Raw genomic sequence first — 22370 nt, forward strand, 5'->3', positions numbered from 1 at the left:
CACTTCTGGCATTTGGGTATCGATTTTTTACGACTAATTTGGCACAGCATCACTAATAGCGAGCTTGCCTGCAAAGACATATGATTTGGGAGTGAGGAATAAGTCTACAGGTTCCTCTGTCTAGGCTGAACCCCATGCAGCAGTGTGGATCCCTCTCTGTCTGATCTCAGCTGTGTTTTCCCTTCACCCTTTTTAGGGCTTGTTTCCAATGAGATGTGTGTAATTTATTGGCATAAACCATTAGATCTTCCTTGAATGCTCTGGAGTCTCTGAATCACCACCTGAAAACTATTACTACAGAGCACATAATCACTGGGAAAGTGCCTCTGTCTTCTCTTGTGTGTGTTAAATTCAGCTGCATAAATAGCATTTTTATAAGATGTAGGCCAAAAAGGTACCAAGATGTTCTGTATTTCTGTTTTGTTCTACCTTAGGGAAACTTAGGCATCAGTGAGACTCGTGGTTGCTGTGAACCTTGGGCACTGTCAGTGAACTTTCCTCATAATGCTTCTGCAAGAGGCTCCAACCAGCTGAACAGCTTCAAGTGCACAGGCTGGTTTTGGCACTGTGACAATTTTATCTGGAAATACTGTTTGATCGTGGCAATGTTTGGTTATTCTTCACTGTGAGCATGGAAGGGCTTTGCTAGCGTCTTGTTGAACATGGTTCTGGCAACGACAGGAGGAGAGAAGAGTCCAGATTGTTCCCAGAACCAGGATAGGGGATTTCTTGGCCAGTGCTGCTGCTGCCTGCCTTCGGTGGAGTACGTTTCTGATCTCCTCCCTGCTATTTTACATATGTGCTAATTGGGCTCTACTCCGAAAAGAGGATGAGGCTCATTATAGTTTTCAATAGCTTAAAAAGAGTTATTAAAATAATCTTACCCCTTTAAGCCTTCCTTACTTCCTCCTTTCACAGGAGTGAGCTTTTTGCACAGACCCTTGATGTTCTGGGCATCAGCTTAGATTCACACCTTGGTTTAAGTTGTCCCTTCATGGTAGGTCTGTAACACTACTTTTCCTAGCTGTCCACACAAATAAAGCTCCTGTCCATGGGTGTGCTCCACAGCGTGCCAGGTGGGCATGAGGGGGTGATGCTGTCAGGAAATCATAGAATCATAGAATGGTCAGAGTTGGAAGGGACCTCAAGTCTCAACCCCCTGCCCTGGACAGGGACACCTCCCACCAGACCAGGTTGCTCCAAGCCCCATCCAGCCTGTCCTTGAACCCCTCCGGGGATGGGGCAGCCACAGCTTCTCTGGGCAACCTCTTCCAGGGTCTCACCACCCTCACAGCAAAGCATTTCTTCCTAATATCCAACCTAAATCTCCCCTCTTCCAATTTAAAACCATTCCCCCTTGTCCTGTCACTGCACTCCCTGACAAAGAGTCCCTCCCCAGCTCTCCTGGAGCTCCCTTCAGATATTGGAAGGCTGCTCTAAGGTCTCCCCGGAGCCTTCTCTTCTTCAGGCTGAGCCACCCCAACTCTCTCAGCCTGTCTTCATAGGGGATCTGCTCCAGCCCTCTGAGCGTCTTTGTGGCCCTCCGCTGGACCTGTTCCAGCAGGTCCATGTCCTTCCTGTGTTGAGGACTCCAGAGCTGGACACAGTGCTCCAGGTGGGGTCTCACCAGTGCAGAGGGGTAGAATTCACCTCCCTTGACCTGCTGGCCACACTTCTCTTGATGCAGCCAGGATACAGTTGGCTTTCTGGGCTGCAAGCATGGCTTGCTGGCTCACGTTGAGCTTCTCATGCACCAGCACCCACAAATCCTTCTCCTCAGGGCTGCTCTCAATATGAAGGTAAATTATTATCAATGTCTTAGTTTCTGAGAAGTGGACAAGGTAGGAATTGTTCCTTTGGGTACATGTAGTGTGGCTGTCTGAACTGGTGACTCAGCACAGTGCTCAGAGTTTCAGTTGTAGATAGATGGATTCAGCAACTTGCCCAAACTGCTAAAAATGTTTCTTGGCAGTGGCAAAAGGAGTGCATCTTTCTAAAACAGTGATATGACAAAGATGTTTTCTGATCTTTGGAAGCTGGGAGCTGATTTCCTCTTCTTGTGTCTCTACATGGGACAGTACATTCCCAGGCAGAGAGCTGAGATTTTTTCTTCATCTAGTGTTTCAGAAATAAGCACTCACTTGAAAATTGTTCAGTTATTATATGCTGGGGCTGTTTTCAACCTGTGGTCTACAGGCCTCCCTCCAAGGGAGGGGTTTGGTAGAAAACTTTTGTGAGGGCCAGAAAGTGACTGAAGAAAAGGAAGTTTGTGCCTACGCTCTACAACAGCTTGAATAAGGGAAATCGTTGTAAGAAATGCACATCTGATGGCAGTTTTTTAGAAGCCTGCATATCAAGAAGACTGAAAGACACTTTGCTAATATTACAAACCCCTGCATTGTGGTGGCGTTTGAAATTCTGCTAATAGTCTTCTTTTTTTAGCCCTACAGTAATTTCACCTCTCAATGGGAACGCTACTCAGGAATAATGATCCTATCAAGACAAGGGAATATAGATTGTAGTAAAGTTCATGATGGTTTCTGAGAGGTTTAACATTGATCCATTTAGCAATCTGATTTTCCAAGAGGAAAAAAAACAACCCAGCTTTTGAGTTAGGCAGGCGATTCAGTGTGAAAATCTTGTGGTTACTTTTAGAAGATGGAACTTGAAGTGAACTTGCTAAACTGTTGTTGTTTTTTTTCTCTCTCTCTTTTTTGATGAATGCTTTTAAAAAGAAATGGATTTTTCTTTCCCACGCATTTTAAATGTTCTCAGTTCTTTTATATTTTTTTTTCTAATGCAAGTCAAAATTCTTAGAGAATTCAAAAGTAAAAATCCGTTATGTTGAAAAGGCCGTGTTGTGGAATACATCATAAACACCCCATTAGAGCATTGCCTGCTAATTAAGGGAGAGAGCTCCTGGGAAACAGCAAGCCTATAACAGAGCTCACCCCCCTTTGCTCCTCTGTTAAGTTTGTGAAAACGTTGCCTGCCTAAACTTCTCTGCAGCTTGTTACACATTTTCTCCATCTGCTACAAGACCAAAAATAAGCAATTTATAATTCGGTTGAACTCCAGTTGTTCAGTGTATCACCGACTGTTGAGTTTCCAATAAGAGGATAAGGATGAGAGGAAGAGCCAAGCAAAGGCTCAACAGAGCCAGGCGGTGTGGAAGTGGCATTTCTTTTGTCTGTAGGGATTGTGTAGGCACTGGATTGCCAAGTTGTATGGGTGCGTTGCGGGTATCACTGCAAAGTGGTCCGGATTTTTGGGGTGACGTATACTTCAGTGTCTACCCATAGTCTATAAACTGAAATCAAGTTTCAGTTGGGGTTTTTGGGCTTTTTTGCTGGGGTTCTCTGGCTTGAATCCAGACAAATTTCCAGGTCTGGGTAGCATTGTGGAGGTGGGTATGTGTGCAAGCATTATGTTTTCTCCCACCCCCATCGTTGAGATGATCGGGGCAACCACTTGGTGTATGAAAGATGCACGTTCAAGTCTTATCTGCCTCCTTTGATGTCTGGGTGACCACATCCGAGCCCTGCAGGTGACTGTAGATGGCTGCTTTAATTCCATGACTAAAGGAAATCTTGCCTTGAAAAGCTCCCTCCGTCTGTAGGGTTGTGATGCCAACCTCCTTGATGCAGAGTCTCTCCTGCAGGACCACGATGTTCACCTGAGCCGTGGCGCAGCCAGAGACAGCATCCAGGAGAAGTGGGATGGCTCCGTTGGACCAACTGGATGTTAGCTCTGAAACCTAATAACAAGAGGAGCTAATTATTCCCTGTGCAAATATCACAAGTCTTATGTTCTGTTGATTTTTAGAACAGATCGGTGCTTCATTTTAGCACCCATATGTTTTATCTGCATTGGTTAGCTGTCGCTCCTGGATGCCAGCCTCCCTCCAAGGGCTACTGCTGTCGTGTATCTTGCTGCTGAGACGGAGGCAGAGCATTGTGAAGCATCCTTTCATCAGAAGTCAGAGATTCATTTGCTGTTGCAGACATTGTGTGTTCTTCACCAAGGTTTAACGTGTGGCAGGGAGCGATACCTGGGGTCCCAGCAGTTGACATGCAGATAGTGGGACAGCGTGAGCCCAGTGAGCTGGTAACACCCATCCGCTTTTAAAACAACTTTAGTAACCCACCTTCATTTACTGCCCTTGTCAGGACTGTAATTCTTAGTACACACTGAAGCTGGTAATTAACTTGTTGGAGGTGTCCGCAGTGCAAGTCAACACCACTGAACAAAATCATCCAGCCCAGGTGTTTCAAGAGGTAAAGACTCTCCAGTCACTGATGTCATCTGTAAAAAAGCTGCCCGCTAAGCGAGGTGAGGTCTTCTTAGTAGTGCATGTTCCATTTTAAAACCCAAAGCACTAGGATTTCCACTACATTTCTCTGGAGGCCATTTCACAGGGTAATACACATTGCTGCTGAGCTTCTTTTCTTGCTGCTCATACTGTATTTTGCTGCTAGACCTCTAAATTCACAAAGACACCAGTATTACTTTTTGAAGCTTCTTTTTACTTCTTCTTAGTTGTCTTTTAGCCTAAAATCTGCAGCTATTTAATTCTTTCTTCCTAAACCCATCATCCTACGTGTAGGTTTCTCCTTCTCAGAGTTCCTAAAAGAATATCTGTCTTGTGATAGCGTGGGAAGATGTATATTGGGCCAAAAGGCACCTTAACATTCTGCAAGTTATGCTTTTATTTGGGGGTTTAGATGAGTTTTGGGAAAACGTATCATATTGACATGATAGCAATGCTTTTGTTAACTTGCTTCTGTTCCCAGCAATTGTATACCTGTAATATTTTACCTCCTGTGTGTTTTCTTTTAATTTCTGTGAAGGGCAAAACAACTCTGTCTTGTGTTCCTCTGTGGGCAGAGAAGAGCTTCTCCAGAGCCTTTCTGGAGCAAAGCATTTAAGATAATTGTCTGCCATGGGCTGGTTCTGCATGCTTTAGGACCGTCACTTTAATAAATCAAAATATAATTCTTCCCAAATTCTTCACCCTTCAATTTTCCCATCTGGACACGTTAATGCTAAGGATATAGTGGAAGTCAGGACCGGGAAATTATTTGAGATTTTTGACCACAGGCTGTTTTCTACTTTTATTTTACCAGGTCTGTTGACAGCTGTAACCAGAATATGTGTGCTTCAGAAAAGGTACTTCTGTTATGATGTTCTGTGTTTTTATTTTTATAAAATTAGCAATTGAGTGAAAGCTTTCCAGTTCTCTGCAGGAGTATGTGTAATTTGTCCATCATTTTTGATTTCTAGTGGTATTCTCAATGGGTAGAAGTGCTTTTTCCATTTCTCCTCTCGGTTCTAGATATCTTATGCAGATAGTGTGTCGACAGGTGTTGATGGACAAGCAATTTACAATAATCTCTTATGGTGCTTATTCTGTAGCTCCCTGAATTACAAGTGACATGCGGGCAAAGCTGAACAACTGAGCATCAGATACTGGCATAGTGTTGAACATGGCTTCTGAGGCTGCTCAGAATTTCCTTCAGCCACTGTCTTCTTGGATGTCTCAAATATATGAAGCTATCCAACAAGCAGGAGACTCTATATCTGCTTCACTGCTGAATTTGAGTGGAGTGGGTCGTAAGTCAGAAGAAGAGAGGAACCAGGACTTGGAGAATAATGGAGGAGTTTATGAGGATTATTTGGAAGAATCAGATGATGAACGTCACCTGGATCGGTATTCCGGTGGGGAATACTTATACCCTAGAGAAGGCGGTCACATTGAGGGTCCTGATCTTGCTTCACAAGACCTCCCTCATGGCTCTGACCTGGGTCTGCAGAGACAAAAATGGGTTAAAAATGCCGGCAGCTTACCAGAGCAGTGTGTTGAAAGCACCAGGTCTTCAGCCACCGATGGATCCTACTGGACAAATGAAGAACTCCAGCCGCTCGACCAGCTCCAGCTCCAGCTTCCTCCCATTTCTGAGGAAGAAGGTGAGCCCTCAGTGAGGACAGGAGGTCATGAGCACAACCTCAGCTTGGGTGGCTCCTTAAAACGTAATAATGGCAAGGCAAGATTTGCAGGTAAGCAGCTGCCACGTGCCCTGACAGTATTATCCAGACCTCTCTTTTCTAGCATTGATTTGATTTAGTTGCTAATTTTGCTCATTATGTTCTGTGTTGCCTTTGTTTCCCACAGCTAAAATAAAACTCTCCAAATCCTGACGAAATATCTAACCTTTCCTCTTCTGTTTTCAATTCTTCTCTCATTTGTGAGACTAATCTCATTGAAATAAGTGGAGATCTCCTGGGTGAAATGCTGTGTATTAGAAGGCAACCGGCCCATGTTGCTGTAACAAGGAGTATTTTGTTCCCCCCGTGTTTTGTTTCTGGTAGCAGGACCCTTCAAAGGGAGCGTTTAGCTTTTGAGAACCATCTGTCATTGAGTCATTGCTATTAAGGATATATATAATCTCAAACCTTGGTTTTTTTTTTTTTTTGTGTGTGCCAGAAATCTCAAGATGTTACTGTGCCATGTGCTTTGAAATGCTGTACTAAAAAGCCAGCCATATCTCATGATTTTATGGATGAAAGGCTCCCAAATCGCTTTCCTCCCCTCCCACCACCCCCACAGGCTTTTCAAATAAGACTGAAGAGGACAGCAGGCAGGAGATTATGGGAAGGAGAAACTGAATTTGATGTTTTCAGTTTTAAATAGGCCTAACTGTGACTTCTGATCATGAAGTGACATGAGCAGCGTTTTCAGGCACTTGTGTTCAGGACTGAATCTCAGCCACTTCATTTGTATTCACTAAATATCACCGTAAATGGGGCTGGAAGTTACCTGGGTCACAGGGGGCTGATGGAAATGGATGTCCCATCAGCAAGCAGGAAAGCTGCAGTCCTGCTGACACCACCCTCGGGTCTTGCTGAGTTAAAGCTGCTCTTTACAAATATCCTAGGAAGGGAGGATAAGGGAGGAAAGGAAGGGCGGGAGGGGGTCTACAATGTGGAGCTGATGAAGAACTTGAGACTCACCGAGCATCTTCAGAATTTGGCTTCAAAGATCTAAATCCCTTTTTTTTTTTTTTTTTTTTGAAGCAGGCAGTAGATGCTACTGAAAAGGTTTGTTTTGTAATGACCAAGAGCTTTTAATCACTCTTGGCTTCTAGGGAAGTCTTACATATTTAGCCTTTTCTGTGCAGGCTGCGGAAGATCAGCCTGTTTGTTTTTGTATTTAATAGGAATATCAGACTGGGAGGGTATAAACCTTGACAGTGTTCTTTAATGAATGTTAAAATTAGCTCTCGTCTTTATTACTATTCCTCACGCTGTTATGGCCAGGGAGTTAATAATTTAAAAGAGCTTTCGGTCTAGCTGTTCTGTCCCCCAAACTGGGGCTGCTGGTTTCATATTCCGGATGAATGATTGCCACTTCTCAGGTTGAGCACCCCAGAGCTGTACCTCTTGGAGCCCAGCCTCTAAACCTGTAGAGATCCCCTGCCTCCTGGTACCCCCATGTGTGATATCCTTCCCACGGGGTTTGTTCGTAGGCACCAAGTCAATGCTGTGGGGCTGGATTTACCCTCTGTGCTTGGATTGTGTGTCCGGTGTGTGCACAGATGCCACGGAGCAGGGCATGTAGGGTCCTTCCAGGGAGTGCTGGGGCGATGGAGCCTTCTGGCCAAGTTCTATCCAGGGCACAAGTTTGTCTTTGGCAGAGCCTATATCCACGAGAGGGGCCGTGGGAGTGATTCCTGGCAAAACCTGGGGCTCCTCAGGGTCGGACATGGGAGCAGCCTTGTGCCAAATGAGTTATTCCAATGGTGGTCTTCAGATTTGGTCCTGTCTCTGGACTGCACCCCTTGCTCACAGTAGATGGAAGAAAAGGTGGTGAGCTCTCAGGGAGATGGGGGCCAGGAATGGGCTGCTGTCACTGTCAGAGCAGTTTCTCACCTGGAGTCTTGTCATCAGGGACATCCTGAGAAAGAGGGTCCTTAGGAACACCAGATGTGTTTTCCTGGTGAGAGGTGCGTAGAGTGGCAGTCAGACGCTAGAGTAGCCTATGGTAGAATGGTTTGGGTTGGAAGGGACCTTAAAGATCATCTAGTTCCACTGCAGCTAAAGGAGAGGGTCACTCTGAACCTCTCTCCCAGCTAAGAGAAGTTGCTGTTGGACTCTCAATTAATGTTTATTGGCTTTCCTTCTCATAAGTTGTCTGGGGCCATTGTGGACTGGCCTTACGGAGCACCCCAGCACCTACACTGCTTCTAGAGCTCTCTACTTCCACACAAAGCACTTCAGAGGGCATCGCATAGTTTTTTACACCAGAGGGAATGTCACACCAAATGCTTTCAAATAGTTTTTTGTCTTTTTATCTCTGCAATGCACTGCACAAAGGGCCATCCAGTGGTCTCAAGACTCTATTATAGTCATGAAGTTGGCTGTTTGAGAGTTGGAGGGCTGGGAACTGATGCCTTTTTTCTCAGAACTAAGTTGTATAATGGGAGAGAAAGTGTTGAACTGTGATTTGAAAATGGCTTCCGCGAGATTTTTGATGTGGAAGAACTCATTTTGCTCTTCTAAGTGACCCTTCACTTCCAAAACACACACATGCTCTTTGTATTTCATTTTTCAACTCTTTGTTTCCTCTTCTTCCTTTAGATTCACTCTCTAACATCAAGGGTATGAACTCTTCCGATGGTAGCCTAGACATGCGGAGAGGCTGTAATACCCTGGCAACTTAAAATTTCAGTCACGGATTAAAATGATCAAGAGAAGGTGTTTGAGGTATCCTTATTTCTGTTAGCTTTGTTACCTAACCCTAAGTGACAATGTAAGCGAGCATATGGACTTGCTGACATTCAGCGAAGGCGTTCAGTAGCATCAATATTAGCTTTGAACATTTTTTTTCTTCCATTTCGCCGTTTCTGCAAAATACGTTTCCTGTTTATCCTTATATTCTTTTCAGAACATTGCATCTTGACTTTATTTCACTTAATGTACCATATTTCTCTCCACAATAGAATATTTTAAAGCTAAATTGGCACAAAACAGTAGCAATGCTGAATGCTTTTTGTTGCCATGGAAATATTTCTGGGCACTTACTGAAGACCTGGTTGCCAATAGTAATGTAACAGAGAAAATAGATATGCTTCATTTAGCAGCCACTGGTGATTAAAGAGCCACAGAAACCTGTTACAAGGTCATTCCAATATATAGTTTATTAGGTTTATTGGGAAAAAACCCCCACCAAGCCTAGATGAGAATAATTTTATTTTTAAAAAAATGCAAACCAAAGTCCAATAGTTGTTCCTCTCTCCTAAACTTAGAGCACACTTCTGAGATGAAACAAAATAAGACTGTAGTTAAAAACCATCATTACCCCTTCTCCTTTTTATCAAATCGGTTTTGAACACATTTTTGCCTCCTAGGAAATGTCTCCTAGCTCACAGAGTAGCTTTTCTGAGGCCCCAAAGCGGCGCTCGCATCATTGAAAGCCATTTTTAGGCTCAGGGATCTAATAAAGTGCTTGAGCAATGAAATCCTTGGGGTTCTTAAGTCAAATGTCTGGTAGACACTGTAAGGCATGCTAATCAGCAGGGTGCAGGTTTGGTGGCCACTGAGTCCTGGTCCATACTTAAATGATGCTAGTAATGTTGTGCCAGGGTTCCAAACAAATGCAGGGAAAAGTTTTTCACTTTGGATGGTTTTGATCCACGGTTTAAAAACGAAAAGGTAATTCAGTAGGAAATACTGCAACACCAGATTTTTTGGTTAAGAGGTTAATGAAGGGAAGGCAGACCCTTCCATACATGCAGATCCCTGCCACCAGTTGCATGTCGTGTAGCTGTAAATTTTGCAAATACGGATGAACTTGCTCTTGCAGCTTGCTTGAGACCCTCCTTCATTGTCTAACCTCAGTGTTCCCGACAGAGAAACTCTTCCCCTGTTGCAGAACAGGGAGAGAGCAGCCTTTGCATCCCCCTGCGGCTCAGCTACTGCTGATCAGCTGCCTGGGGGTGGCTGGCGAGAGCGTGGCTGCCAAATCCATCATTGCACATTTGGCTTAAAAAAAAAAAAAAAAAAAAAGAAGAAAAAGGCAGTAGAGCAATAAGCCACTTCTAAAAGTAGTGCGCTGCAAGCAGAGAGGGGTAGGGCTGGCCAGGCCGTCTGCTTCCTGGCCTGAATCTACAGAAAAAAACAAACAAAATAAAAAAAGTAATAAAGAAAAAGCTGAAGAGCAGCAATTACTGTGCTGTGAGTGCAATGGCTTTAGCTCACTTCGTCCTCAGGACCCATGCCCTTTGCAAACAAAAGGCCTTTGCTTTAGCAGGGGAGTTGGACTAGGTGATCTCTATGGTCCCTTCCAACTCTAAAAATTCAGTGAAATGCAGTGAAAAAGTCAAAGGGACCATTAAGTTTAGCAGTTTCAGCAGGCATTGCTCTGAAAAGGCACGGGGACAGGCACACCAGCAGAGCTGAACCTTCTGCATTAGACCCGAACTGCTTTTGCATCACAAGTCCTGCGACTGAAGTCCCCTGAGCTGTCTGATGCTGTTGTCGTTTATAGGGGAGCACTACACTTGAACTACAGGAAGTCTTCTGAAATTTTTTTTTCCCCATCAATTAGACCATCTCAGTGCTGGCTGAAGATTGCATTTCAGTTGCAACTAAAATAATTTTTTTGACCTTGGGAGTACTAGGAATTTTGATGCCCTAATAGGAATCTTGCCAAGATGGCTAGGTAGTTATCCTCAATGCATGTGGAAGGGGAGACACGTCTCTGATGCTCTGGGAGCTTCTAAAACTAGAAAGCACTATTGCATTTACTTACCTTGGCCTCCAGCTTAACAGGGGTCATTGATTTTTGCCAGTAATGGCTGTAATAGAGGAAATTATTCTTTCTACTGTATATGAACAATCCTGACCTGGGTAAATGACCCTTCGTACCGCCAGGAATTCCTAGGCAATAAGAGAGTTTTCATTAGGTCCTGTAAACCCATATAGTGAAATAGAAAGGTGTTGCTTGTGTGATAGATAAAACTGCTTGAACCTGAGACTGAAATGGATAGATGGCCGGTTTCCATGGAAAGATCCTAAGTGCTGATGAATTTTATCACCTGTCTAGCTATGGAACCAGCCAGTGCTCTAGCCAGAATGCAGCCCTATAAAAATCAGTGCCTGTGCTGAAACCAGGACTTTTAAGAGGCTACACTGAATTAATAGCACCACGAGGACTGAGCGAAGGAAAGCAAAGACAGACAGCAGACAAGAGCACTTCACAGAAAATACTCCTGGCTGCTTGAGTGGAAGAAAGCGCTAACGTGACTCGGGGCATGCATTTGGTCTCTGAAGAATGCGGTGCGAGTCTCAGCTTTCTGAAATGAAGTGTGGACGTGAGTTTCCATTGGATATTTCTCTCTGGGAAATTCAGAACCGCTCCTAGAAGTGTTTGTGCACAGGCTTTTGTCTTTGTGAAGGTGTTACCATGTCCCTTTTTTATATTTAAAGTCCTTCTTTTGCGGTTCTGTCTTTTCAAAGTTTCAAATGATAAAGTGTCTTCATCCATGATGCCAAAAGTAAGTGGTGCTGAGAGTACACAATAGCCCTGAAAGGAGGGTGGATTGTGGTATGGCAGCTTTACAGCTGGGGGAATGAAGCCAAAGAGTGGTTCAAACTACAAGTTTTCAAAGGTGGGCCTGTCAACATTGCTCAGTTGGTCATTTTAGACACAGAATGTTTGTAAGTCCACAGTAGATCAGGAGTTTGAGTTTTCACCAAGTCCTGTGTCTGACGGGCAGAGCTCCCTTGCGCCTAGCTCCCTAGGGAACATGAGGAAGGCTGCTCTGTTCAGAAGTGCTTGTCATCTGCTCTTGCCATAAACTGTCTGGAGAAGGATGTGTTTGAGAGGAAGAAATGGATTTTGCCATTCACGGCAGCTACAGAACAAATTGTGTGTGTGAGCGCGTGTGTGTTTGTGCATGTATTTTCTGATCCACTTTAGCTAAGTAGCATCCTCTTCCCACTCCCCATATGGCAATTGCGACTCTGTCTTCCTCTGGGAAGGTTGTTTAAGACCTGAGAGGCTTCATTTACCAATAAACAGCATCTTGGCAGCATCTGGGAAGTGCTGCCTCTCTCCTAGAAACCCTGCCTCCTCACCTTCCATCTCCTACTACAGGCAAGGCAGGTGTGAATGATCTCATTGTGTTGTGGTGGAGGTTACGTGCAGGAATACTAGCAGCACTCTGCGCAGAGCTGGCACGTAGTATTTCTGTGTGCTGATACAAACAATAGTATTCTTATTTTTTTTTCTTTTTTTTTCCTCTAGTTGTCGTTATCTCGGCCCGTATTGTAGGAGGCTGCTTATGCAAACACATGGTGGGGCAGGCAAATGCTTGTGGAAAGGAATGAACGTTAGGACTTTTGGAGGCACGGGTAACCCATCTCTGCTTCTTCTAGCCCCTTTGCATCGCTTAACGCCACAAAACCCACTGATGCAAGCTTATAGGAGAAGGGATCGCTCTGCCAAAAGGTGAGCTGGTGTTGGTGCTCACCTCTTCCCAGACAGGGGTGTGGATAGGACTTCCTTGTGCCCAGTCCATTTTTAAGGGCTGTCGTAATGACCTGTTGGCAGCAGCAATTGTTTCAAGTGGCCTCAGACTCACGAAACACTTTTAGTAATCAAGAGGAAAGACTGCAATGAAAGAAAATAAGGACGTTAGAGTAATGGAGGAAAAAATGTGCTGTTTTATAGGCAGTGAATGGAATTGTTGGGCTGTGTGGGTCTTCCAGGTGAGGAGGGAGGTGTGGTAGGGCTGTACCTCTGCAGATGCTGTTTGTGTGATTCTCATGCAGCCTCCTTCTCCTGCAGGAGGAGGTCTCCTCCTCTTCATCAGCACTTACTTGTAGACCAACATGAATGACAGATTGAATCTTAAACCAGTCCATAGAAAAATCTGCAGAAAATCCCTTTTAATGACCATGAAAATAGCTGATGCTCTCGTTGCTTCATCACCCTACCTAAAAGTTCCCTGATGTTTAGGCAGATGGTACCCTGTCTAGAGAGCTCAGTATCCCAATGAGATGCAGCATTCCTGAGGGGACATGAGTCTCACTTGGAGACTTTTCTCTCCTCAGGCTGAGAGAGATTTAAGCCCATACGGTCATACATAACAGCATAATTTGTGTGGGAGTATTTTCCAGCAAATAGTACGAGAGTGGTGTCGCTGGAGAAGAAAGCTCTGAGTTTGGATTAATGAGAGCACTGAGGTTTGCTGAAGCTCTGTGTCACAAGGTCAATTTTGGGGTCTAGACTCATTGCCATAAATTCTGTGGCTATAAAACCATTGGGCCTGAGGGTGCAGTTTTGTAATTGTCAATTGCAATTGCAATTAGCTGATGTAAAACTGGAGCTGAGATATATTGTCCTTCCCTGATCATGTGGTTGTGCTGCTTTCCATGTCTGGCCTCACGAGCGTTGGACCACCATTGTGTGGTGAACTAGACCAGCTCATTGCTTCAGCTGAGGGTTACCAGCCTATTACTTTTGAATCAGGTGAGTTGGCCAGAGGAAATGGTCTGAAGTTGGGGCAGGGGAGGTTTAGATTAGATATTGGGAAGAATATCTATTTCCTGAGAGGGTGGTCATGCACTGGAACAGCCTGCCCAGGGAGGTGGTGGAGTCACCATCCCTGGAGAGATTTAAGAAATGTGTAGACGTGGCACTTCGGGGCGTGCTCTAGTGCCTGAGATTGTTGGGTTGGGTGTTCTGGTGTGTGTGTTGGTTTTTTTGTTGTTGTTTTGGGGGCTTTTTTTGTGTGTGTATAGTTTGACTCGATGATCTCAAAGATCCCTTCCAACCATGAAGATTCTGTGGTTGCTAAAACTGAAATAAGGGAAAGAGGAGAAAAGAAGGAAGACAGTCAGTTGTCCCTTTTGGGTTTGACAGCTTTGGTCCTGGACACATGCGAATCTTGTTGTACCACATCCTCACCCGCTGCTGCTGAAGCCTATGATTTTCCCCACGGTGCCGTGGGAGCACTGGTGTTACAGTGGTGGCAAAGGGGGGGCTGTGGTAAATCAATCCTCCGGTAGCAAACAGAAAGTTTCAATTAGAAAAAACAGTGGGGAAAATAAATATCTGCCTCGTTGCAATGCGGTTGATATCCGTAGCAACACCAAACAAATATCTTTGCGAGGGAGTTGATTTCCACCCTGCTAATCAGCAAACAAAGACTTGTGGGTGTGAAGCTAATGGCTTTAGCTGTGGGTGCTGTGAACGGTAGGTGGTTGGCGTGCATCTGCTGAGTCTAGCAGGTTGGGAGCGCGGCGTAGCAGAACTCCGCTTTAAAGAGGAGCAAGAGTCAATGTCCTGGGCATTTCCTCAGCCAGTTCAAATTCTGCTAGGGGAAAGGCCATTTTCTGGAAGAAGCTAGTGATGCCATGAAAGCCAGAAGGCCAATGAAAGCCAGGACTCAATAGTGGGGATGACTATTAAGCAGGTATTCTTTTTCACAGCGCTGGACGCACAGGGGATCCCTCCTCCAAATGTGCGCGTCGAAAGCAATTAGTTACACAGTTTTTCATTATTCTTCCAAGAACACATTATCATACGTTGCCACCCACTCCCGCATGTGTATTTAAGTCTCTTGGTGGTCTTCAAAGACCTCTGGTGGTCATTTACTTCAGCCATAGTGACTCCCTTGCACTACAACGAGTATGCGACCCAAGCAAACAAGTAGAAGAGGCGATTGATGGGGAACCTGAAGGAATTCAACCCATTGTGCTGTAAAAGCTACCAGGAAAAGTGCTGTAAAAATAATCACAGAATCTTCATGGTTAGAAAGGATCTCTGAGATCACCGGGTCCAACCACACACACACAAAAGACCCCCACAATCTCGGGCACTAGAGCATGCCCTGAAGTGCCACGTCTACACATTTGTTAAACACCTCCAGGGATGGTGACTCCACCACCTCCCTGGGCAGGCCATTCCAGTGCCTGACCACCCTCTCAGGAAAGTCATTCTTCCTAATATCTAATCTAAACCTCCCCTGCCCCAACTTCAGACCATTTCCTCTGCTCCTGTCATGATTCCCTTGGGAGAAGAGGCCAACCCCCACCTCTCGACACCCTCCTTTCAGGGAGTTGTAGAGGGCAAGGAGGTCTGCCCTCAGCCTCCTCTTCTCCAAACTCAAGATGCCCAGTTCCCTCAGCCTCTCCTCATAGGACTTGTTCTCCAGACCCCTCACCAGCTTGGTGGCTCTCCCCTGGACATGGTCCAGCACCTCAATGTCCTTCTTGTAGTGAGGGGCCCAGAACTGAACACAGCCCTCGAGGTGAGGCCTCACCAGTGCCAAAATGCTTGTAAAGTGAAAGTTACTATTTGTTGGAAGGGAAGGACAGCGTTTTCTAACTCATTGCCCCGTAGGGATCGAGCAGTTTGTTTAGCCTCCCAGTCCATGAGCATTTACAGCCCCACACTCCAGATACCCCACACCTTCCAATATCTGAAGGGAGCTCCAGGAGAGCTGGGGAGGGACTCTTTGTCAGGGAGTGCAGTGACAGGACAAGGGGCAACGGTTTTAAATTGGAAGAGGGGAGATTTAGATTAGATATTAGGAAGAAATTCTTTTTTGTGAGGGTGGTGAGACCCTGGAAGAGGTTGCCCAGAGAAGCTGTGGCTGCCCCATCCCTGGAGGGGTTCAAGGCCAGGCTGGATGGGGCTTTGGTCAACCTGGTCTGGTGGGAGGTGTCCCTGCCCAGGGCAGGGGGGTTGGAACTGGATGATCTTTAAGGTCCCTTCCAACTCTAACTATTCTATGGTTCTACTCTTGTGCCCTGCAGTGTCCCCAGCATAGACAGAGCATCTGCTGACAGAAGGTGCTTTTCTGCATCCACAGCTGCTTGTTGTCTTCAGGCAACCTAACCTGGGCTGGCAAAGGGCTGTGAGCTGACTCACAGGCATAACTGCATCCACACCAGGGGTTTTCCTGGCTTAGCAGTGTCTCCTACAGTGTGTAATCTCTTTTTATCTTCCACTTTGCCACAAATCCTAGGCCTGTGCTGATAAAACCCAGCAGCATAAATGAAGCCTGAGTCACGCTTACCCCACAGGTAGAATGTAAAGTAGGTGATTGGGAAAATCAGGGATAATTGTGCTTCTGCGTCTTGGCTGCCATTTCTTTTAGCTATGGAAGAACCTCAGGCAGCCAAGGGAGAGTCGGTTTGAAGCCGAATCCCATGTTCCTGTTTTTAAAATCCTTTTGCTGTGGGCAGTTCTCTATTTCTCTGCACAGCGGTGTGCAGAATTGGACTTGATTGCTCCGACTGCTGTGTTGTTTGGCTATGGAGATGCTTGGTGGTCAAAGCCAAAGAATGAATTGTTTCTGATTAGTCTCTGACTTTTTTTTTTGTTTGCCTTTTTTTTTTTCTTTTTCTTTTTGTTGGAAATGTCACCTGGTAGGAAGGCTGCCAAGTTGTAATTCTTTCTGCCCTGCATCGCATGCAAGTGCTTAAGTGTATTTGTCTTGGAGAGGTCCCAGTTGGTTTGGTCATGGGGTGAGGACAGAGGAAGAGGTAGAAATGGATGTGTTGTAGAAGGAGAATGCTGTCACTTAGAATCGTAGAAGCGTCTAGGTTGGAAGGGACCTTTTAAGATCGAGTCCAGCAATCAACCTAATGCTGACAAAACCACCTCATGTCCCTAAGCACTACGTCTACCTGTCTTTTAAGTTCCTCCAGGGATGGTGATTCAACCACTTCCCTAGTCAGCCTGTTCCAATGCATGATAACCCTTTTGGTGAAGAAATTCTTCCTAATATCCATCCTAAACCTCTCCTGGTGCAACTTGAGGCCATTTCCTCTTGTCCTACACATGTTGCTTGGGAGAAGAGACCAACCCCCACCTCTGTACACCTCCTTTCAGGGAGTTGTAGAGAGTAAGAAGGTCTCCCTTCAGCCTCCTCTTCTCCAGGCTGAACACTGAATTTCACTGAATTTTTTAGAGTTGGAAGGGACCATAGAGATCATCTAGTCCAACTCTCCTGCTAAAGCAGGATTGCCCAGAGATTGTCAGAGCATGTTACTCAGGACTGCATCCAGGCAGGCCTTGAAAATCTCCAAAGAAGGGGACTCCACAACCTCCCTGGGCAGGCTGTTCCAGGGCTCTGTCACCTTTACTGTGAAGAAGTTTTTCCACATATTTGAGTGGAACATCTTATGTTCCAACTTGTGCCCGTTGCCCTTCGTCCTCTCACTGGGAACCACTGAAAAGAGTCTGGCTCCCTCCTCCTTCAACCCACCCTTGAGATACTTGTAAGCATTAATAAGGTCTCCCCTCAGCCTTCTCTTCTCCAGGCTAAAGAGCGTTGACCCTTTGATCCCTCAGGTTTTACACTGAGCACGGGGCAGATGGGATGGAATACCCTGTTGTTCAGGTTTGGGTCACCTCTCCTGTCCCCTCCTCCCCACAGATGTGACCCCTCTACACTTTTCCATTTCTGACCCTCTAATGGGGCAAATAACAGAATTGGCTGATCTTGGTAAACATTGGGCTTATCGCTCTGAGAACGAGCAGTTTTCTCCACAATCCGCCCTTAATTTCAGAGAGTCAGAAGAGGCCTGGCCAAGATGTAAAATTGCTGAACAGAAAAGTTGGTTCTGTTTTACTTCAAACAGGGACAAACTCCCAGTTCAAATGGCTGACAGCAAGAGGGAGGAGATGACTCCAGATTGAAGACGTTGCCAGTCAGAGCTGTGGTTGCATGGGCATTGGGAGCAGCAGCTCCATGGTTTTTTTGCTAAATGTTCCCTTTGCAAAACGTTCCTCCTTTTTTTTCTGAGAAGCTTTAGCATACCCATGTTTTGCAGCACGCCTTTCCAGTTTTCCAGAATAAATGCCCTTTTCCTCCCGTGTGCAGTTCTGGGTTTTGCTGAGTTAGGAGCTGTTGCAGATCCCTGTGTCTCTGTGTCATCCTGATAATGAAAATTTTAAGGGCAGGTCTATGTGGCTGCTTCTATAATAGCAAAGAACATGGTACGGAGCGCTCCTGGGATCCTCTGAGTATATGCATTATGCATAGATGTACTGATATTATCTTTGGTTATATGATCAAATACAATTTTTTTTTTATATGGCACTTCTGCTTCCTTCAGGGCTTGGTGGTGCTCCCATAGAAACTCTGACTGACTTCCATAAAGCAGAAGCAAAATCTTGAAGAAGAAAGCAGGAATTTGGCACTTGCGAGCTTTCCGTTGTTCAGCCCAAACAACTGTTGTTTGTTGTTTGGTTTTTTTAACGTGCAGGCAGACAGGATCCATGCAGTACATCTATATTTTACACCTACACTATGTATTTTATTCAATAATTTTTTTTTTTTTCTTGGATGAGCTTTGAGCAAATGATAAGTTATTCTTTATACTTGGTAACACTGCAGAGGATTCTTGAATTATTTATTTCATGCATTTTAGCTTAGTGTATTTGGATGCCTGTAAGCTAACTTTGAAACTGATAGGGTGTTTGAAATTTCTGAATAAATAGTGGTAGTTTGAAATACCTTGCCAGAAAAGGAGGTCACCCTCCTTCCTCCCCCCTGGTGTCCTCTGGGGGAAAAAAAAAAAAATTTAATAAAACCCCCACATAGCTCCTTATGAGTGGTGGGAAGTTGTTTTCTAAAACAGATGCTGCAGAGAAGTAATTGTGTTGAAGTTGCTAGAAATATGTATGTGCTGCACAACATCTGCACTTTTCAAGATGTAGTCATTATCTTTCCAGAATTTAGACGGTAATTATGGGTCCTTTATTTAAGTTTCCGTGGTGATACAGAAAATGTTTCCCCCTTGTCCTTTCCTAATCAGGACACTTGTATATTTGAACGGTTAACGATTTTCTCTCCCCTGGGTGAAGTTAGTTTTAGAAATAGAGAGATATTAAGTTGACAGGGAGCTGTCTGCTGCTCAGGCAGGGATTCACCAGGGACCCTTACAGGAGCCGTCCAGGAATGCTGCATCCCCATGGCCTGTAAGATATTTCCTGCAGTAACCAGAATTGTACGCCGCATTAATGTGCATTTATTTAAGTAACCAGCCTCATGCCCGTGATGGCTGGACCATCATGAACCTGGGATTTTATTATTGCAGGGTTTTTTTTGTTTTGTTTATTATTTTTTTTTTTTAGAAAACAGTGCAAGATGTGGCTTAATTACTAAAGATGATATTTTACTCCGGAGTTGTTTTTTTGTTTTGTTTATTTTTTTTTTTTTTTAGAAAACAGTGCAAGATGTGGCTTAATTACTAAAGATGATATTTTACTCCGGAGTTTTGGCAAGGTGCTTGAGTGAAAGGTGGACTTTTGTTTTGTGCACTTTTATTTTTTATCTTAAATACCCCAAAGATATACACATACAAAAAGAACCTACCAGCAATTGCCAAGCATTGAAATTAATTTTGTCGATATTACATGAGCTGCGGGTAGTGAATTGACAACACAGTTGGCTGAAAAGAAATGTTTAGTTTTACGTGTTTCGATTATTTGAATAGATCATAGCACATTTAGGCCATAGGCTTGATACATCTTGAAATAATTTTTATTTAAAAAAATTTCAAAGAAAATTATTTTTAACAGCTTATATAAAAAATAATCAATTTTTATGATAGCTGGTCACTGGACATTTACAAACTAATGTCTAAAACCTTTTTCATTTTTATCGGAATGGCAACACTTAGCTTTTTCCTCCCTTTGAGAGCAATTTTCTAGCAGGAACAGCAGGTTTATTGTCAGAATGTGGCAAATCAGACCAGAGAGTAAAATCTACCAGAGTGGCGGTGTGGAAAAAGCCAGCTTCTGTTGGGCTGGTGGTGGGAACAGTTTGCTTGAGTCCTGCTCTGCCCTCGCTGCCCAAGGAGGTGAGTGCCATCTTCTGTGAAGGCAGCAGGTGAATTTATGGGGCAAGCTGTCCCGAAGTTTATACTGCACCTTTTTAATCGACCGAACACAGTGCGTAAAAGCAGGATCTGGTTTCCCCACCTGTAGCTGATGTGAGATTTGAGGTGAAAAAAAGTGCTTTCCCTCCCAAAGCAGTGTTCCACCTGCTTGCCCACGATGCTCGTGTGTTCGGCTGCCATAGTGATAATCAAAGCCAGTCTTGGCAACCGTATCGCGTGCTTCATGGTCAAGAGCAAGCAGTGGAGACCGACCATGGTTGACAGCTGGCTTATTCACACGTGTGTGCACAACTGTGCACGTACACACCGGCTGCCCGTCGGCCCCGCGACGCCCTCCTCTATGCACGCCCGTGGATCCAAACGTCCGGCTGTTGTGCTTCCTTGGTGCCGATGGCAGGGAGGTAGATACTTCACACTGGGTAAGATCTTGGCAGCACACGAGTCAGTGGGAGTTCTGCTCCAGTGGGGGCTGGATTAAATCATAGAATCGTCTAGGTTGGAAGGTACCTTTAAGATCATCTCATCCAACCATCCACTTAACTCTGATAAAGAAACAAAACCATACAAAAAATCACCCACACATCACTAAACTATGTCTCTAAGCACTATGTCAACCCATCTTTTGAACACCTCCAGGGATGGTGCCTCAACCCCTTCCCTGGGCAGCCCATTCCAAGGCTTGATAACCCTTTCAGTGTAAACATTTTTCCTAATATCCAATCCGAACCTCCCCTGGTGCAACTTGAGGCCATTTCCTCTTGTCCTATGAGCAAAATGCCTCTGTGTTTTCATCCTGACAAAGCAAGGCCGAGTGTGTACAGCATGTATTGAACCTTCCTTCCCCCATCTGGTGGATATACACGCGCTAATGGGGGTGTAGTCACCCCATATTCAAAGCAAGTCGGTAGCAGGAGGGGAAGGACACTCATGGGGACGTCCTCAAATGCATATCTTCACTTTTAGAGGTTACAATTTACATTGGTCTCCTGAGTTCCTCTGCTGCTGGCAGATGAAGTCGGTGATGCCTGTTAGTCACGTGCTGCATTTATGTGATCATTTATGTATTACCCAGAGCAGGCGACGTCTGAGTTGCTTTTTCTCCGCAAAAAAAGTTCCCTCTCCACTGTAGCCAAAGCTGAAGGGGAATGGAAGCATGACCAAGTGCTCAAGTCCTTTGTTTACTACTTTGTCTTTGCACATCCTAATCATTTTACTAGTTTTGTATGAGTGTTGTGTCTTACTTTGTGTTCTGCTCTGTTAAATATCTTCTTTTTTCTTTTAAAAAAAAATAATAGGGTGGTACACAGAGTTGGGCAAGGTCTAATAATACGTGAATTTTGCTAATAAAACATGATATTCACAGGCTTTCTGGAGACTGAAGCAGGAGGTGATTCTCAGGTTCAATCTCCAGTCATTCCTAAGCCCTTGGTTCCCTTTTTCTCCTCAGAAGGTCCGTCTGAGAGCTAGAATTATTCCGTGTCATCTGGCTTCTTGGTCAAGGGTAGCAAACTGTCTAAAGCCTGAGTTGTGTTTTTCTCCCAGTAAACAGTTACGTGGAGGATGAAGAACAGACGGCATCTTCAGGAAGCGATGGTGAGGTGATTAAGCAGTTTGAGATCTCTGTGTCACGCTCACAAAGTCTTCGATCAGAAGTGTCTGGCAAAGCAATGCCAACAAGCGTGGAGCGTAGACCCAAATTCAGCCCTTTGCCCTCCCGCCATGAAGAGTACAGTGCAGAGGTGTCCGAATGCAAAGGTACTGTTTGCGTGAAATAAGATTAAAGAGTTGGAGGCTTCAAGATCTGTAGGCTCAACGTAGAGAGGTTCTTTTGTTGTGGAAAACAAGTCCTGAATCTTGCTTTCTCTCTTACTAAAGTTGGCTTACTTACTGGTTACAGAATCACAGAATCCCATGGGGTTGGAAGGGACCTCCGGAGATCATCTAGTCCAACCCCCTGCCAAAGCAGGGCCACCCAGAGCAGGTCCCACAGGAACGTGTCCAGGCAGGGTTTGAATGTCTCCAGAGAAGGAGACTCTACCACCTCCCTGGGCAGCCTCTTCCAGGTCTCTGCCGTCCTCAAAGTGAAGAAGTTCCTCCTCATGTTTAGGTGGAACTTCTTATATTCAAGTTTGTATTATTCAAGTTTGTTACCTGCAGCTCATTTCTAAAATACTTAGAGGGAAGAGTCTGGCTCCAAGCCCTGCTTCAGAATGGACTTCAGTCCATGAAGATCTTTCCATTAACTGTATATGGCTTTAAAATTCTGGCTCCTAATCCACAGGGATTTTCATGGATTTTATTGCCAGTTTTGTTGGAGTGAAGACTGCAGGACTTCGCTGTGATCATTTCTGGTCTGTGCCACTTAAAGTCATTTGTTTAGCAAGCCTTTTAGCAGAAGTTGAGTGTCTCCTTTTGTAACAGCTTTGCAAACACAAGGTGAACAGTGA

At 44.8% G+C, this 22370-nt stretch overlaps 1 protein-coding gene across 7 annotated transcripts in view; it reads left to right on the plus strand.

Annotated features, from left to right (window-relative positions):
• SYT16 (synaptotagmin 16) overlaps positions 1-22370 on the plus strand; it is a 90683-nt gene that overhangs the window by 46591 nt on the left and 21722 nt on the right. For 5 of the 7 annotated variants that reach the window (XM_014966619.1, XM_014966620.1, XM_014966618.1 and 2 more), the window contains 3 exons: positions 5127-5169; positions 5416-6057; positions 21466-21678. In XM_014966619.1, coding sequence (XP_014822105.1) covers positions 5487-6057; positions 21466-21678 — 784 coding nt within the window. In that variant the 5' untranslated portion in view covers positions 5127-5169; positions 5416-5486. Of the gene's footprint in view, positions 1-4169; positions 4333-5126; positions 5170-5415; positions 6058-21465; positions 21679-22370 lie in introns of all 7 variants that reach the window. The other 2 variants (XM_014966621.1, XM_014966623.1) reach the window with 2 other exon arrangements.

Source organism: Calidris pugnax, unplaced genomic scaffold (assembly GCF_001431845.1).
Source record: "Calidris pugnax isolate Ruff unplaced genomic scaffold, ASM143184v1 scaffold74, whole genome shotgun sequence".
NCBI lineage: Eukaryota > Metazoa > Chordata > Aves > Charadriiformes > Scolopacidae > Calidris > Calidris pugnax.